Source organism: Panthera pardus, unplaced genomic scaffold (assembly GCF_024362965.1).
Source record: "Panthera pardus isolate Hobbes unplaced genomic scaffold, ASM2436296v1 HiC_scaffold_6, whole genome shotgun sequence".
NCBI classification, from domain to species: domain Eukaryota; kingdom Metazoa; phylum Chordata; class Mammalia; order Carnivora; family Felidae; genus Panthera; species Panthera pardus.
Window position 1 is genome coordinate 48,474,571 of NW_026526991.1, and position 18,285 is coordinate 48,492,855.

The 18,285-nt window shown below is 37.7% G+C and overlaps 1 protein-coding gene across 2 annotated transcripts in view; it reads left to right on the top strand.

The window, feature by feature from the left end:
• The window catches only part of MDM1 (Mdm1 nuclear protein), a 34,145-nt gene that overhangs the window by 3,483 nt on the left and 12,377 nt on the right, over positions 1-18,285 (top strand). Inside the window, exons 3-10 of one of the 2 annotated variants that reach the window (XM_019455040.2) lie at positions 1,350-1,717; positions 3,044-3,178; positions 7,682-7,849; positions 10,509-10,612; positions 10,694-10,793; positions 15,719-15,748; positions 16,099-16,274; positions 17,553-17,852. In XM_019455040.2, coding sequence (XP_019310585.1) covers positions 1,350-1,717; positions 3,044-3,178; positions 7,682-7,849; positions 10,509-10,612; positions 10,694-10,793; positions 15,719-15,748; positions 16,099-16,274; positions 17,553-17,852 — 1,381 coding nt within the window. The remainder of the gene's footprint in view (positions 1-1,349; positions 1,718-3,043; positions 3,179-7,681; positions 7,850-10,508; positions 10,613-10,693; positions 10,794-15,718; positions 15,749-16,098; positions 16,275-17,552; positions 17,853-18,285) is intronic. The other variant, XM_019455041.2, reaches the window with a different exon arrangement.

Consider the following 18,285-nt stretch of genomic DNA (forward strand, 5'->3'; position numbering starts at 1 on the left):
AAACTAATCAGGCAAATTAGAATTATTTGCTGTGAGAACAAAGTCTAACTTTATTTTTCAATCCCTATAAATGTGTTAACATGTGTTAACATATATTCATTTCACATGACAACCCTCTTACCCCCAAATTACCATCTAAGTTAGTTAGATGGGAAAAGTGTGAAGATGGGTGAAATAAGGCACTATTCTTTTGTTATTTGTCATCTCTGCCTTCTTTGCTTTGCTGTCAGGTACTCTCTCTTGGTAGTTATACTTTTTTGAATTGTCCCTTTGTCTTTCCCACCTACGAGAATTTTTTATTCCTTGGGGCTGGCTGAGAGGTGTGTCTTCCTTTTGTGAAGTGGGAAGGCGGGGGTGGGAACGAAGACTACAGACAGCAGGTGCAACTCTCAGGCAGACCAACGTTGGGATGTAGTGCATACAGAGTTAAGATCTGCAAAATGATTCCCTTACACGGCCCATTTCTGCTTATCCCCTAGAATGTCTCCATATGCCTCCAGACACATATGCACCCAGTTTGAAGACCACTAATCTAAGGAAGTCTTGTAAGGGAGGGGACCCTGGGTTCCATGGCCAAATCATCCTTGACAGAGGCTAAAGAACTCATGCCACATTTTCAGTCCACCTTTCCTCTCCTTCCCTCTAGTCTTATTCTTTCTTCCCCACCCTGCTAAGTCGTCTTTCTATTTAAAGAATGGCCCCAAACTAGGACAGTGTCCCAGTGGCTGTCATTCCACAGAGCTCCTCTTACTTGGGTAGAAGGTTAAGTTTTTTGGACATTTGCTTGCCAGACAGAAATATAGAGAAATAGTATCTTAGCTCTTGTTAAAAGGGTTCATTCTCTTTAATTCTCAGGAAATCAAGGCAAATGTAGAACCAAGATCCAGCATAATGACATCTCATCCCTTCTCACCTTGGTCTACTGTGCATAAGAGAAGCTTTGTGAAAAGTTCCAAATTTTGACAGTACCAGGGCCCATTGTTCTGTTAAGTAGCACAGGAAAGTAATTAGAAACGGAGGCAACATGTCCTGCTGGCTTTGCCAGGCCCGTCACGTTGCGATTCTAGTGACTTGTGTTGGGGTAACTCGAACATTGTGACCCCAATTTTTAATTTTTTTTATGTCAAAAAAATGTTAATACTTTTTAAAAGCAAAATTAAAGATTTTATGTTGAAGAACGAACTATACCTATTTTTTTTTTTTATCTTGCAACTTTAAGGACATTGTGTGTATCTCACCTGGGATTTTTCAGTTCCATTTCTCCTCTCTTAAGTGTTATTAAAAGTTGTCTTTGTAACTTTATACTATGGTAGAGCTTTATGGCTATTTCTGTATACTGTATTTTGTAGGAATCACAAAAGAGCCAAGTTTTATTTCAAAAAGAAGAGTCCCTTATCATGATCCACAAATTTCAAAATCTCTTGAGTGGAATGGAGCTATCTCAGAGAATGATATTGTGTCACCAAAACCTGAAGCCACAGAAACAGAATTACAAGAAGCAGAACAAAAAGAAGATGTTAACCAAGAAAGAGTTCTTGCACTAGAAGCCTCCAGGGTTCCCAAAAGAACCAGGTCTCACTCTACAGACTCCAGAGCTGAAGGGGCTTCAGATATTGTGGAAAATAATGAGGATGTAATAGAAGGTCATATACCGGTTAATGAAAATGGGGAACTGGAGCATTCTACCAAGCTGCTTTCAGAAAATGTAGATAATGGGGTAGGTATATTCACAGTATTTCTTTTCAAAAGCATAGAATTCTTTGTAAATGTCATCATTTCACTAATACTACATTTTATGCTTAAAATTTTTCCATTGTTTTATTTTTTTAATCTAATGTCTTATAGAATAGTTAAGAGGCTGTTGACTTTAGTTATTATGAGTTCTATTTTTTTTTTTTAATTTTCTTTTTAATGTTTGTTTATTTTTGAGACAGAGAGAGACAGAGCATGAGCGGAGGAGGGTAGAGAGAGAGAGGGAGACACAGAATCCGAAGCAGGCTCCAGGCTCTGAACTGTCAGCACAGAGCCTGATGCGGGGCTCAAACCCATGAGCTGTGAGATCATGACCTGAGCTGAAGTCGGACACCCAACCGACTGAGCCACCCAGGTGCCTCTTATGAGTTCTATTCTTAATAGTTGCCAGTTTGTACTGGTTATACTAAGATATCTCTTCATTGGATGGGCAGCCTGCCTCTGGATTTTATTCATCAAATATCAGCACCAAAGTCCTAAGGGAGAGATCAAATTGAGACAGAGAAGGGGAGTAGTAAGCCATTACCTCTGGCAGGGGTGGTGAGCTGACTTCTACCTAGGCCCTTTTCAATTTCTTATTGTGGACACAAACAACATCTCACTTGACAGAATACAAAAGGAAGGGCAGTTCTGGCAGGATCTCAAAGATCTTAGAGTTCTGCTCTCCTATGTCACACCTGGCCTGTGGAACATCCCTGCAAGCACATAAGCATAGGCTTTGGGGACTTGTGCAGACATCTCGCTGCCTCCCACATTTTTCTCCAGTCCACTACCTCTTCCCCATTTCGTGTCCACTGTGGACTGGAACCACGGAGAGGCATTCAGAAGTGTTGGTGAAGAATCTGTGGCTCATTGCAAAAACCAGGGGGTACAGTAGAATCAAGGAAGGTGATGTGTAAGTGGTGGACAAGGGAAGGGGTGTCGCAGAAGCAATGTGTGAATAAGGCAAGGTGCTGCTGTTTCTTAGTCATAGATTTAATTGTGAAAAATTGGTAGGAAGAGACTGAGAGGTGCTATCTTTTTCTGGGATGCACAATGATTCATTGACAATATTCAGAAAGAAATTTTAAATAGTTTAAAAGAGAGATCATCAATTAAAAAGAGTTTGCTGTACAACGGTGTGCATGTAATTAACAATACTGTATACTTAAAAATTTGTTAAGAGGGTAGATTTCATGTTATATGAAATATGTTATAATGTCTTTTTGGTTTTTGTTTTTACCACAGTAAAAGAAAAAGTTTGAACAGAAACTTTTAATGACTGTGGGTGGGGTTTTTCTTTCCCTAACAGTTGAATAGAGTTCTTCGGAAGAAAGCAGGACTGACTGTTGTTCCTTCACATGATATCTTGAGAAATTCTGAATATCAAAGGCAGTTTGTTTGGAAGACCCCTAAAGAAGCTGCTCCAGTTTTTACAGCCAATCAGGTAGTTGAATGGATATAATATATTTTTAAGTATCATCCTCTGATCTAGTAATGCAGATTTACACAGAACTAAGGGCTAAAAGAAATTAGGTACTTCTTCAGTGAGCCTGGAGGTAGGTTCTAGAAAAGTGAAAATAAGAGTTTTCCTAACATCCTTCTGTTACTTCGATCTATAGTAGTAATATGACACTATCCTAGGCCACTGATGGTCACTGTTGGCAGATCCATCACATACGCTAAATATGAGACAGGGTAATGAAGCATGAGGACTGGTAAGTTTTTGCATGCTGCGAGATTTTGTTTATTTAATAAAAAAATATTAAATTGCTTTTATTCTAAAATACTGTGTTTTGTTGACTAATATGTTGCATGTTTTCTGTCTGATAAGAAAGGCATAACTACCCTGAATATTTTAAGAAAATACAAAATATGTTAAAAATAATACAAGATACATAATCTTGTTTTTGTATCAAGTGAGCAGTAATAGAAATTGTCATTTTGATGACATTTATAAACTTCAAAAGCTATGATGGTACCTAAATGTGCTCCTAGATTTCTTTGTATCTTGTACCATTTTTTGTATCTCGACCACCGTTACTAATAAACACTCAATATTTTACTACTGTCATCCTCTAGACAGTTTTTAGGCTTTTAACTCTCATTTATATTCTTAACCATCCTTCTGGGCCTGGGTAAGGAAATACTTGCATTTAGAATATCTTCAGAGGCCCAGGACAGCCTAGACTTTTCTTCTTCTAGATCTTTGCATTTTCTTTATGAACACATACACATCCCTTCATACACCCTTATGGCTCATTTTCTCCTGTATCTCAACATTCGTTTGTAAACTTTATATACCCCTCAGGACTGAGAGGGTAGATTCAACAAGACAATAATATCAGTCCTCTTACACTAATGTAATAATTCTAGTGATCCTAAAAATTGTGGCAGCTTTGGGCTTACTTGTTATTCAGGTTTCTAAAAAAACTGTGAAATTTGTAGAACATTTTAGAAGCATATAAAATAGCTAAGGCAACGTATGTCCCCTTCATGAACCCAGTAGAGGATCAGTACTTCTTTTGTTGGCTCACAAGTGTTCTTGGATAGTAAGTGTGTGTATCTACAAAATCACTCCCTGAAAATTGTAGCTGTTCAGTTTTTGTAGAACATTTCATCTTTAAGCTAAAGCTAATTCAAATCAAAGCCCCATTGACAGCTTTTATATATTTCAGTGGAGACATTGTATAGAAAAGCCCTTTTTATAGGACCAAAGTATAATATAAAATAAATCATTAGCAAACCTTCACTGGTAGTTTTATTGCTTTCATTAGTGGGAGTTTCAGAGAATTTGGGGGGAAAGTAAATGCTCTTTGTCAATTCAAAGTATATCATTTTCAGGGTCTGTGGATTAAAGAGTCCTGTGACAGAAATTTTCAATGCTTGTTTTGATAGGGAACTTCTGAAGGAGCTATTCAGCTCTATTTTATCAAACACCTGTTTTCTAAAAAGATGTCTTATATTAATATGTAAAGGAGTCTGAATAATTTTTGGCAGAAAAGTCCTTGAGGTTATACTCGGGAAAAGATACTCTGGATTTGATCTGTATGAAGATGTGTTATTCAGCATTGCAAAGCTATAATATACCTTATTTGTGGTCCACATCTTTTCCTTTTGCTTTCTTTGTAATCAGTGATAATATACCATAAAATAGAAACCCTATTATAAAATACTAAGGATAAAGGGAAACATTTAAAAACAGAAACATCATTATTACCTGATTTTTTCCCCTTGCATTGAGCTAAAAATAAGCAAAGGAAAAAAAACAACAACAAAAGAACACATCAGATATTCACAGTGTTAGGAATCTTCTGTTTTTTGGAGGAAGAAAAAAAAATCATGCCAAGGAAGGAAAAAAAACCTGGTAGAGCTGACAACAGAATTGCCTTATAAAGTGAATGTCTATGTTCACTTAAATATGCCAGTTGTACTTATCCCATTATCAAACTGATGGGAGGGAGGAGTAGGAAACTGGGGAGAAAAGATATGGTTCATTATCTTTTTGGCTTAAACATTATTTTTATTATAGTAACTATTATTCACAACATAGTAGTGAGTGTAGAAAGTTGATCTTTGGGTTTTTTCCCAGCTTTATTGAGGTATAATTGACAAAAATTATATATTTACAGTATGTAAATAATGTTTTGATGTACCTGTACATTGTGAAATGATTAACAAAATCAAGCTAATTAACACATTAACACCTCACGTAGTTAGCTTTTTGTATGTGTGTTGTAAGCTCTTATCCCCTTAGCAAATTTCAGGTATTAACTCTGTTAGTAGTATTAACTCTAGTCATCATGTTGCACCTTACATCTCCAGAGCTTATTAATTCTGCAAACTGGAACTTTGCACCCTTTGACCAGTATCTCCCTGTTTCTCCCACCCCCTAGTTCTGGCAACCATTATTCTACTCTCTGCTTCTATGAGTTCCACTTACTTAGATTCCACATATAAGTGAAACCTGCAGTATTTGTCTTTCTGTGCCTGGCTTAGACTTAGCATATGTTCTTCAGTTTCATCCATTTTGTTGCAAGTGACAGAATTTCCTTTTTGAAGGCTAAATGATATTCTTGTGTGTGTGTGTGTGTGTGTGTGTGTGTGTGTGTATCATTTTCTTTATCCATTCTACCATTCTTTATCCATTCCTATTGGTGAACCCTTAGGTTGATTCCATGTCTTGACTAATGCGAATAATGCTGCAATGAACATGGGAGTGCAGATATTTCTTTGAGATACGGATTTCATTTCCTTTGGAAATCCACCCAAAAGTAGAATTGTTAGATCATATGGTAATTCTATTTTTAATTTCTTTACGAATCTCCATATTGTTTTCCATAATGACTGTACTAATTTACATTCCTACCCACAGTGTACAAGGGTTCTCTTTTCTCCACATCCTTGCCAACACTATCTTTTGTATTTTGGATAATAGCTATTCTAACAGGTGTGAGGTGATGTCTTGTGGTTTTGATTTATGTGTGGCTGATGATGAGTGATATTGAACACCTTTTCATGTACTTGCTGGCCCATCTCTATGTCTTGTTTGGAAAAATATGCATTCAATTCCTCTGCCCATTTTTTTTTATTTGTTTGTTTTGATTTTTTTAAATATTTATTTATTTTTGAGAAAGAGAGTGTGAGCAGGAGAGGGCAGAGAGAGAGGGAGCTACAGAATCCAAAGCAGGTTCCAGGCTCTGAGCTGTCAGCACAGAGCCCGACGCAGGGCTCAAACTCATGAACCATGAGATCATGACCTAAGCCGAAGCCGGACACTTAACCGACTGAGCCACCCTGGTGCCCTGGACATGGCTTTGTTTTTATAAGAGGACTTAGAACAGCTTCATTCCCCTGAGGAATGTGGAGTAGAAGCAGATTTAGGCAGGAGTATTCAGACCCACCCCCCGGACTGTGGTAGGTAAGTGGGGTCATCAGTCCCTGAGATGGTTGCTTCTAAAAGCAGGAGGAAGAGACTAGATTTCCCTGGAGGCTGCTTTTTGTTCCCAGGCGGGGAGGACTATTCTCCAAGGAAGACCAGAAAGAGAGGCTGAGAGTGGCTCAGGAGCCCAGGAGGATGTCGAAGGCCCCTCTTGTGCCCAGCAGTGTGGGCAGGGCTTTGGCACAGGAGCAGAAGTTCAGAAGCCCCTCCTGGGGGCCGGCTCCCCGACATTCCCGTCTCAGGGCCTGCCTTGGGCCTGGCCGTAGGGTGTCCTCAGACAGTGGCATCTGTTGACTGGGTCCCACATGAGTTCTTGTAGGACAGCCACATGCTCGCCAGGCAGAGGAAGGTGGCCACAAAACCGAAGATCGCTCCAGCTACCAGTCCACTCTGGCTGTAACTCTTGGAGGCTGCCACAATGGAGGCGATTAGGAGGAGCGGGGTACCGATTAAATAGTGCAGAAGTTCAGGGTCCAGTTTCATCCTCTTGCAAGTGACTGTCCAGTTTTCAAACAACATTTGTTGAAGTGATTATACTTTCCCAAGTGTATATTCCTGGCTTTTTTGTTGTAAATAATTGTAGATGCATAGGGTTATTTTGGAGCTTTATATTCTGTTCCATTGATGTATGTGTCCCTTTGCCCATTTTCAAAATCAGATTGTTCTCTTGCTAGCAAGGTGCTTCGGTTCCTTATATATTTTGAATATTAACCCCTATCAGATGTACTATTTGCAGGTATTTTCTCCCATTCCAAGATTGCCTCTTCACCCTATTGATTGTTTTCTTTGCTGTATGGAAACTTTTTAGTTTGTCTATTTTTGCTTTTGTTGTTTTTTGGATGTTAATTAGATATATGAAATAATACGAAATTATAAACAGTCTTATAATTTCACTTTTTTGACATCCTATAATTCAACTTTATATATGAAATTTTAAAGCAGTTCAGAAACTAAGTTTTGTGTATTTAACCAACAAGAAAACTAAACTACAGTAATTTTTGTTTTAAGGTTTTCCACAATAAAAGCAAATTTGTTCCACAATTCAAAGGTAACTCAATCATCCATGAAACTGAATACAGAAGAAATTTCAAGGGTTTATCTCCAGTGAAAGAACCAAAATTAAGAAATGATTTGAGAGAGAATGGAAATTTTGAAACAGTATCTCCTGAAAAGAAGGTATTCATAACTCTTTACTTTAAATTTTTTTTTTTTTAATGTTTATTTATTTTTGAGACAGAGACAGAGCATGAACGGGGGAGGGTCAGAGAGAGGGAGACACAGAATCTGAAACAGGCTCCAGGCTGTAAGCTGTCAGCACAGAGCCCGACGCGGGGCTCGAACTCACGGACTGCGAGATCATGACCTGAGCCGAAGCCGGACGCTCAACCGACTGAGCCACCCAGGCGCCAATCAACTCTTTACTTTAAACAAAATAACAGACTTATGATTTTAGACTCTACTCATTATCTTTTACTGAATACCACCTGAGAATTTGGGTTTTAGCTAGTTTATTCATTTGTTTGTCCATTAAGTGCTACATGTTCACTAAGCACTTAGTGGGGGCCAGGCACTGGGTAAGTACTGAAAATACAACGATGACCACACTAAACCCCACAGAGGAGACAGAGTTGTAACTAAATAAATGTAATATGTGACAAGTGCTTAGCAACACAGAAAGTAAGTCTGCTATGTCTAATAGCAAATGATTAGCCTTATAGTGATGTGAGCTATAGGAGTAACAGTAGCGATAGAAACACACACTTTAAATTAAATAATGGAAGTCAAACAGAAACATGCATACTTACATGTATTTTGTTTGTTTTATTTAAAGTTTATTTATTTATTTTGAGAGAGAGAAATAGAAAGAGAGTGAGCGGGGGAGGAGCAGAGAGAACGGGAGAGAGGATCCAAAGTAAGATCCAGGCTCTGAGCTGTCAGCACAGAGCCTAATGTGGGGCTTGAAGTCATGAACTGTGAGCTCATAACCCGAGCTAAAGTCGGACCAGGCACCCCTGGTCCGACCAACTGAGCCACCCAGGCACCCCTAGATACATGTATTTTATTTTTTTTAATTTTTTTTTTTCAACGTTTTTTTATTTATTTTTGGGACAGAGAGAGACATAGCATGAACGGGGGAGGGGCAGAGAGAGAGGGAGACACAGAATCGGAAACAGGCTCCAGGCTCCGAGCCATCAGCCCAGAGCCTGAGGCGGGGCTCGAACTCACGGACCGCGAGATCGTGACCTGGCTGAAGTCGGACGCTTAACCGACTGCGCCACCCAGGCGCCCCTAGATACATGTATTTTAAACCAAAGCTTTAGCATGCCAAATTACAGCCAGCCTAAATTGGATACTGTATTACAATTCTGTTTGTGGAAGTAAGTTTTAACTGCTAAAGATAACCTAGAAATCACAAGCAATCAATAAACAAGTTTTGAAACTACTAGATCCGGTTGGTTTTTTCAAGTATAGCTCAGGTTTGGTTCATTTATAACAATAAAATTTATATCCTTGGCTACAAAAAAATTTTTTAATTAACAAACATGTAAATGAATAAACTTGACATTACCACCTATTAAACAATGTTTTTACATTTGCCTTTGATATTCTAAATCCACATTTTATTGCGTTGCAGTAATTAAATATAAGGTTCCAATGAGTAAGTTACCAACCACATTGTTTTACTGAAGAACTTAACCCTTTTTTTTTTTTTTAAATGTTTGTTTATTTATTTTGAGAGGGAGAGTGGGCGTGGGAGGAGCAGAGAGAGAGAGAGAGAGAGAGAGAGGGAGAATCCCAAGCAAGCTCCACACACGTGCAGAGCCCGATGTGGGACTTGAACGCATAAACTGCGAGATCATAACCTGCGAGCTAAAATCAAGAGTCAGATACTCAAGTGACTGACCCACCCATGCACCCCATAATCAACACATACAAACACTTGCCTCTATTTGAACTATAGCTATTTAAGTTACAGATTCAGGTTAAAATGATTGTAAATTATAGGTAAATGGGATAGAAGTCCTATTTTTAAATCTTCTGGAATGCTATAACTAATACCTTGTGGGTTCTAAACATAGAAATTCTATGACTAAAAGTAAATTGGTTTATACATATATTTGTTTCCATACACACACATATATACATATTTTTGGATCTACCATAATGGGGGATTATGGGGTGCATGGGTGGGTCAGTCACTTGAGTATCTGACTCTTGATTTTAGCTCGCAGGTTATGATCTCACAGTTTATGCGTTCAAGTCCCACATCGGGCTCTGCACGTGTGTGGAGCTTGCTTGGGATTCTCCCTCTCTCTCTCTCTCTCTCTCTCTCTCTCTCTCTCTGCTCCTCCCACGCCCACTCTCCCTCTCAAAATAAATAATAAACATTTAAAAAAAAGGGTTAAGTTATTCAGTAAAACAATGTGGTTGGTAACTTACTCATTGGAACCTTATATTTACTGCAATGCAATAAAATGTGGATTTAGAATATCAAAGGCAAATGTAAAAACATTGTTTAATAGGTGGTAATGTCAAGTTTATTCATTTACATGTTTATTTGTTAATTAGAAAAATTTTTTGTAGCCAAGGATATAAATTTTATTGTTATAAATGAACCAAACCTGAGCTATACTTGAAAAAACCAACCGGATCTAGTAGTTTCAAAACTTGTTTATTGATTGCTTGTGATTTCTAGGTTATCTTTAGCAGTTAAAACTTACTTCCACAAACAGAATTGTAATACAGTACCCAATTATACTTTATAACATTTATGTTTTTGCCCTAATGTATAACATATTTTAAGCATAAAATGTTTAAATTATTTCCATTTTAGTGTAATAAAACAGATGATCCTTTAAAATTAGAAGCAGAGATGGAATCAAAAGAGTCAAACCAGCCTAAAAAGAAGCTTACTCCTTGGAGACATCAAAGGCTTGGGTATGTATTTTATAAGAAAAATGTCATGGTATTTAGAAGATCAACATGGTGAAATATTTACTCTCCTTTCATTTCTGTTAGGAAGGTGAATTCTGAATATAGGGCAAAATTTCTGAGCCCAGCCCAGTATTTATACAAAGCCGGGGCTTGGACCCGTGTGAAGGAAAACATACCAGATCAGGTGAGTATACATAAGCTCAGTATGCCCATGTTTTCTTTGAGCCTATATCCCAATTTAATTCCACAATGAGTTTCATTTAGTAATAGAGACTACAGTTTAAAGATATGTGATATAATAGTAGCATTGGAAGTATCAGGAACTTAAAGTTGTATGTTAGGATATAATTTATCAGTGTGTTTACTGTTTTTTTTTTAATATCAAATAGCTCCTTTTTCAACTGGAGATTTTTATTGTTAAAGTCTTTAAAATGTTTTTTTTTATAATCCAGTATTTCATTATGTTTGTAGAATTGTAGCGTTGTAGTTTTGAAAATAAGATCCAGACCTCTACTCTCTCAACTGAAGGTAAATTTTCAAGATTAGTTTGACCGTGGCATCCACTGGCAGTTTGTACTATTAGAGTCCATCAGTATCTGGGAGGGGTGGCCTGTGCTGAGAGAGGTTTGTGTTATAGTGTTGGGGTACCCTGACATATGGGAGCAATTCTGAGGACTGAAAGGAAGGTTTGAGGGAAAGGGTAATCCTAGAATTGGGAAGTGCCTGTTCAGCACTAGCTTCTTACAGTCAAAGGATGAACTGTGGAGCTTTTCTGGTTATTGTACAGTTACCATCTTTTAAACCACATCTTGATGGTTTCCTGTTTTTTTCTGTGTGAACAAGCAAAAGTAAAATAGTTGAGACTTCAGTAAACACCCCCTCTCCCATCATTGGGAAGAGAGAGATCATTTGGATGGGGAATGAATCTTTTATTCAGCCCCGTACTTGAAACCATGGCTAATGGTTATATGTAATGAGCCTCTGGAAGAAGGCATTGGCACTTCGAGCTGCTGGCTCTTTGCGCTGGCACCTCCCAGACCAGCGTCCTGGTGAGACTCCTGTACCCCGCATGTTGTTTCGGGAGACCACTTGGTTCCTTCCACCGTGGCTGCTCCTCGTGCTGTCTCCTTCCCTACTGGAGAGCGGCTCAGCAGCAATCCAGGCAGAGTAAAAGGCAAATCTTGAAGCTGTTCCAGATATTACTGGGGATATTCATATCCTAGTGAAATAAAGTTAAAAATATAAGAATCGAGAGCAGGCATGATGGAGCAAAGAATTGAGTCTGTGAAACCCTTGAACAGTTTATGGTCATGCCAGACCTTGGCCAGGAGCTCTGATGGGGAATGAGGAAAAGCTGGGGGCAAAAGCAGAGCACAGAGTGTGGCCATAGAGGGCTAGTGTGGCCATTTAATAGGTGTAGGCCACTGACCTATTGTATTTAGGGACTTCACTAGGTTGGGCTCATGAGAGGCTCCTTGTTTTAGAAAGATTATCTCTCAGTCTCTGAGACTTCTTTAAATTAAGATGAGTTGGTATTTAGGCCTCAGATCTAAAAATGTAGTGGACCAAGAGGATTGTTTTGTCTGGAGTCCCGATAAGGTGGTAGTCCCTGTCCTGCCCTGATGGAAAACGGCATTTTTGTTGACATTAACTTAAGAGCTGTCATTTCAAGGTTTCCTATTATAACATCTTGGGAAGGTGACTTTTGGGCTTTTTAAAAAAGCTTATTGTTAATGGTGGTTGTTAATGTTTAAATCAGTGATACCGTTTTGCCTAACCTGTGTGGGCAAAATAATTCAAAAAGTGAATTGGAGTTAGTAAAGAATATGACATTTAGCTAAATCTTATCACTGATGTTGATAACCATTTCAGTTGATCAGGTCATAGATATTTAATATGGGCCATGTTTTACTTAAATCTTAGATTTTATTTTTAACCTGAAGACATTTACTTATGTGTCTGCTTATGAGATATCTAAGCATAAGGTACTCCTTCACTTCCCCACTTCTAATGTTTCATGGAGGAATATTATTCACACTCTTCAAACGCATTTGGACATCAGTGACTTTATTATCATTAGAATGGTAACTTTGAGTCCTGTTATAGTTTTCTAGTTCATATATCGTTTTCATTTCCTCCTGTGTTGTTTGAAATATTAAACTTTTTGAATCTATTTATAGTCTAGTGCCTCGGTATTTTATCTTAAGATCCAAGTACCTATTCATATAACATTAGGGTGTTTGGTTTTATTTGTCCAGTGGTTGTATATTTATTATCTCCATTATATAACCACTGGCACTGTTGCTTTTTGAAATGCTCACTTAAAAGATGGTTTTTAATAATAACCAACAGTTGCAATTGTTAGGTCTCATCCTTAGAATAACTACTGAATCCGTGTTACATTTCTTGTTTCTTGTTAGGTGATCTTCTAATCATCCAAACTTACGTTAGCTGAGATGTTCTTTTCTAATGTGTCTTTCACAAGTGTGTCTTTCACAAACTTTATTTCAAGATAAAGTTCCACATTTGAGAGACGTTCTGTAATTTGACAAACATTGTAAGGACAGCTAGGCCTAAGATGACTCATTTTGAGGGGGATGATTTTGGGGAAAAATTTTTTATGCTCTCAGTTTTTTGAATTTGAATTTTCGGTATATAAATTTTAAACAACTTAGTTGAATTCTTATTTTGGGAAAAGAAATTCAGAAATGAAAACATTCTACTTACAGCATTTATATCCTAGATGCTGATGGTGTTTCTTGACCTGGAAAGGGATATGTGTGTTGTTTTAATTGAGTTTAATTAAGTTCACATCCTTTTTAGTGCCTCTGCTTGTTGGTTGTAGGTATTAAGTTCGTACCATTAGTTTTCTTCTCTTTCTTGTAGAACAACTTGCTTTAGGAAAGATCAGCTTTCTATTTTTTCATCTTAGTTTAGGATCATAGAAGTTTAAAGTTATGTATTTGTAAAACACTATAACATTAGCACGAAGATTATTAATAAAGGTTGCTGACAAAGTAAATTTCAATTACTGAGTTTTGAATGTCAGTGAAAAATAGAACTGAATAAAGTTATACAGAATTTCCATAGTATCTGCTTTTTTAAAAAAAAATCTGGTTGACAAACAAAACTGGGTCACCGTGCACATGGAGGGGCTATTTGTCCATCGTCTCGTTCATCAAGCAGTAGGCCCTCCCACAGGGATGGAATACAGCCTTCTCTGCTGCTCCTTCCCAGCCCACCCCGCACTCAGTGCAGGACCGATGGAGCCCCTTTTGAACCACTTCTTCCACTTATATCTCTTTTGTGTATTATAGCATAGACCATACGAATATTATGATGATAACGTATCATACAGGACGAGGAGGTCCGCCTTCTCTATCAAACTGTGAGCACACTGAGTGCTGCAGGGACTTTCTTGTTTATCTTTGGCTACCAGCCATCCAGCTCCAGCCGAGCACTTAGTCCACACTCAGATCAAGTTGTGGAATCAATGTTTAAATGCTGCACATTCCCTCACATTGTGGAGTTTATAGATTAATGGGGGAGAATGATAAGAGAAATTAACTCCACTAGAATGATAAGAGAAATTAACTCCACTTATTTCTAGAATGAAATAAGTACTAATGGGGATGTGCATGAAGAGCTTTGAAGACAGAGGAGGAAATTGTACTAAAGCTTGAAGATTGTATCATGTAGGTGCTGGAGCAGCTGTGAAACATTTGAAGCATGAGAGGACTTAGTAGAAATAAAATCTGGATTATATCAGGGCACTTTATAACAAGGCCTCTGTGTATTCACAACACCCTGGTGAGGGGGGACCTGGCTGACTCAGTTGGTAGAGCATGCAACACTTGATCTTGGGGTCTTAAGTTCAAGCCCCACCTTGGGCGTGGAGCCTACTTTAAAAACAAAGAAAGAAAACAGCAACACACCCTGGTTAGTAGTTCAACAGACAAAAACTATACGTCTCAGTTCTATATGTTAAATGCAAAAACTAGTAATTTTCTTTAAAGTTTAGGAATTAACAGAAATGATAAATGAACATGGCTCAGTTTTTCTTGGCAGTGAAGAAAATATATTTTCAGTTATCCTTTAGGAATGTTTCAGGTTTGGTTCATTAGAACAGTGAGACTCTGCTGGGATTATATGGTTTCTTATGCCACCGTGACAGGTGCTGTCCTTTGCTTTGGCTACTTCCCTACAGATGTAACACTTTCATCCCTTTGCATTCAGTAGTGTCTCCCTGAGGAACTGAGGATGTGTTTCTTTGGTTACTTTTTTTTGCAATGCAAAGTTTCATTATTTGCTTTTTTGCCTGTAAGTGAAAGATTATAGCAGACGGTATCTGGATATCCTTTTAATGCTATTATTCCATCTTTATGATAGGAAAAATTATTGAGTTTTTTGAAGAGTAAATAAAGATTATTTTAAAGAATTTTAAGCTGCAGCTTAATTTTTTTTCATTGTGGAATTGAATTTAGGGAAGCCAGCAGGTGGCAGTATGACGTATAACATGAAAGGGTTTCAAAGAGTATAGAAGGCTCCTTTCCATTTGAACAGATGTTATTTGCATTGTAGGGAATTCGCATTACCTTATAGTCCATCAGAACATTTTTTTGTATTGTCACTTTGATGAATATATTATAATTGTTATTTTGTGGGATATTCTTTTATGTAATACATTTTTTAAAAGTTGAGGTTTTGCTGATGCCAAGGGAATTTTCAGGAATTTGGAGAGGGAAGCTTCATAATTCTCTCACTGCCGGCTTCTATAGTAGGAGCAGCTGTTGTATAAAGCCAGGAAATAAAGACAGGGTAGGGGTTCCTGGCATGTCACTACCCTTCCAGAGGTGGGGAAGTAGGAATAATAATTAGGTTACCTGTTATTGATAGCATTTCAGCCATGCAAGAATGTGGCTGGTTTTCATGGTAATATTAAGATATCTTACTTAGTGAATTAAATATTACCAAAAATAATAAAAATATTGATTGACAAGTTTGTTATATATTTAGAAGGAAGAATAATAAGGTATTTCATTGATTCCCATTAATATTCAACTACGGCATTAACCTGTCATTAAGTATGTTTCTGTATTCCTCTCCTAGGGTTCTCTAAATGCCATGTGGTATGCGGAGGTTGGTTGCTTTTGAGTTTTTAAAACCTGTAATAATGCATAGAGTACTTGTGTAATTTCAGTTGAAATAAGAATTAGGTGTCAATATTTTTCTTAGTTGCTGCAAATTCTTCCTGCCTGCTGGCCTGAAATAAAATAACTGCATTGTGCTTTAGCTTGACTGTTTTAATTTCTGCTTAAAATGCACACAGTCTGATGAACGTTTGTGGCTTTTTTTTTTTTTTTTTTTTTTTTGCCTTCCTTTCTCCTTGGTCTCTGGCTGTATTTGTGCAGTATCTTTGATAAGCTACATGGTGGTGTTTGCAAAGGAGCATTTAAAGTAATACACAGTGTCTCAACTCTCCTGCATAGGTTAAAGAACTCCGAGAGAAGGCTGAATTTTATAGGAAACGAGTTCAAGGAACACATTTTTCTCGGGACCATCTGAATCAGCTTCTGTCTGATAACAACTGCTGTTGGGATGTCTCCTCAACCACAAGCTCAGAAGGAACCATTAGTAGTAACATTAGAGCTCTAGATCTTGCCGGGTAAGATATGTTCTTTGTGGCTGGTGAGAAAGTATATTGTAGCTTAGGTAGATCACGGAATTCTATAGGTAAGTGACATGACCCCTCAAAATTTGTCTTCCGGTTAAATGGAGGTATGCCAGCCATTTATTACATTTCATTATTACTAGTTTATTCTCTGTGAGAAGTAAAGCTGTGTGTAAATAATACGTAATGTAAATCTGGAAGGCTGGATTTTATAATATTTTTTAACAAGAGTAGAATAGGGATGATTATACAGTAGATGGAAAAGAACTTTAGAAAGTAACAGGAAGGAAAGGTACCAACAACAATAAAAACCTAGACAACATAAGCTAGTAGTACATCCTATAATCATTCATTAATGGATTTCTGTGGTTAATACGACACTTAGGCCCTGATTCTATGGGCAAAGTCTCTGCTCTTTTGGGTTTTAAAGTGAAAATTATTTAACTATTTATAAAAGAAATAGCATATTGATTTTTGGCAAATAAAAGCATTTTTAGTTATTATAGTAATATAATTATATATGCCAAATTGAACTATAAGTTCTAATTATGTGACATCCTCTTTAAAAATTCATTACAAAATCCATTCTGTAAGAATGTCTTGAAAACACTTATCAATCTGAAGTATAAAATTGGAATCAGTTTGCTTGATCTACAAATACACTTGAATTTGTGCATAAACTGTAACTGAGTAACCGAACAAGTTAGACCATGTGAAGTCCTTGCTTGTGTGTGTAAATGCCAGTCAAGGGAACACATGTGACTGTTGTCAGCAGCGGGACAGACACGCCTGTGTGAAGGTGGAAATAAGAGAAGATACGTAGGTTTTATTTTGGAGTATTGTACTTTATTTTTAAAATTTGCTTACTTTTTAAATGTTTTTATTTTTATTTTTGAGGGAGAGCGTGTACAAGCAGGGGAGGGGCAGAGTGAGGGAGACAAAGGATCTGAAGCAGGCTCTGCATGGACAGCAGAGAGTCCGATGCAGGGCTCGAACTCATGAACCATGAGATCGTGACCTGAGCAGAAGTCGGACACTCAGCCGACCGAGCCACCCAGGTGCCCATGGAGTATTTTAATAGAAAGTCCAAATTGTAGCTTTAGTTTATTATACTGTCAAATGAACTCTTAATTAGGTTTCTTTCTTCAGTATCTGGGCAAGGTAGTACCTGTGGGACATAAAGTTGTGAACGCTGGAGGGGAATGACAGACTCACTGAAATGAGTATAAACTTAGAAACCTCAAACTCCAGTTTGACACTTTTGTTCTGCAGAGATCCTACAAGCCATAAGACTTTGCAGAAATGTCCTCCTACAACACTGGACGAGAAAAAGCCTGCCTTGGAAGAGCAGCCGCAGAAAACTACCACAGAGAAATTGGGCATGTCAGATGCTCCCACCCTGCCCGTTAGAAGGCGCCTGGCGTGGGACGCAGAGAACACAGATGAAGGGGTGCAGAAACAGCCGAGAGAGGAGGAGGAGGAAGAAACAGAAAAGGACAGGCAGGTTCATAACGGAGAGCTGGAGAAGGTCGAAGTACCAGAAAAATCTAAGGCAGAAAAGATAAAAGAAGGGTGAGAGTTTTAAATTAATCAGTGTATGGAAGCATTATGCACACGGTTAATATTTTTTTGTTTTGTCACCAAGTACGGTGGTTTACACTCTTGGTTTTATGACTAATAAAGAGCAGATGTTACTTTAATGTCACAAAGCAGACATTTTAATTTATAATTTGATTCACTCAGGTATTTGAGTCACCAGTAATTGGTAGTTGAACACTTGAACACTGAGCTACTTGGGGAGGAAGCAGTTAGGGTTGTTTTCATTTATGTCCCACTAATTATGATTTGGCAGATTTGTAAATGTGTTTGAGGGAATCGCTTTCTTTGTGATTTAAGAAAATAGCTGATATTCTTTAATATCAAATGTTTCACCAAAAAAGAAAGATAATGTTTTGTAATGTTAAAATAAGCGATATCTGCAAATAGCTAATTGTTGCTGATTTAT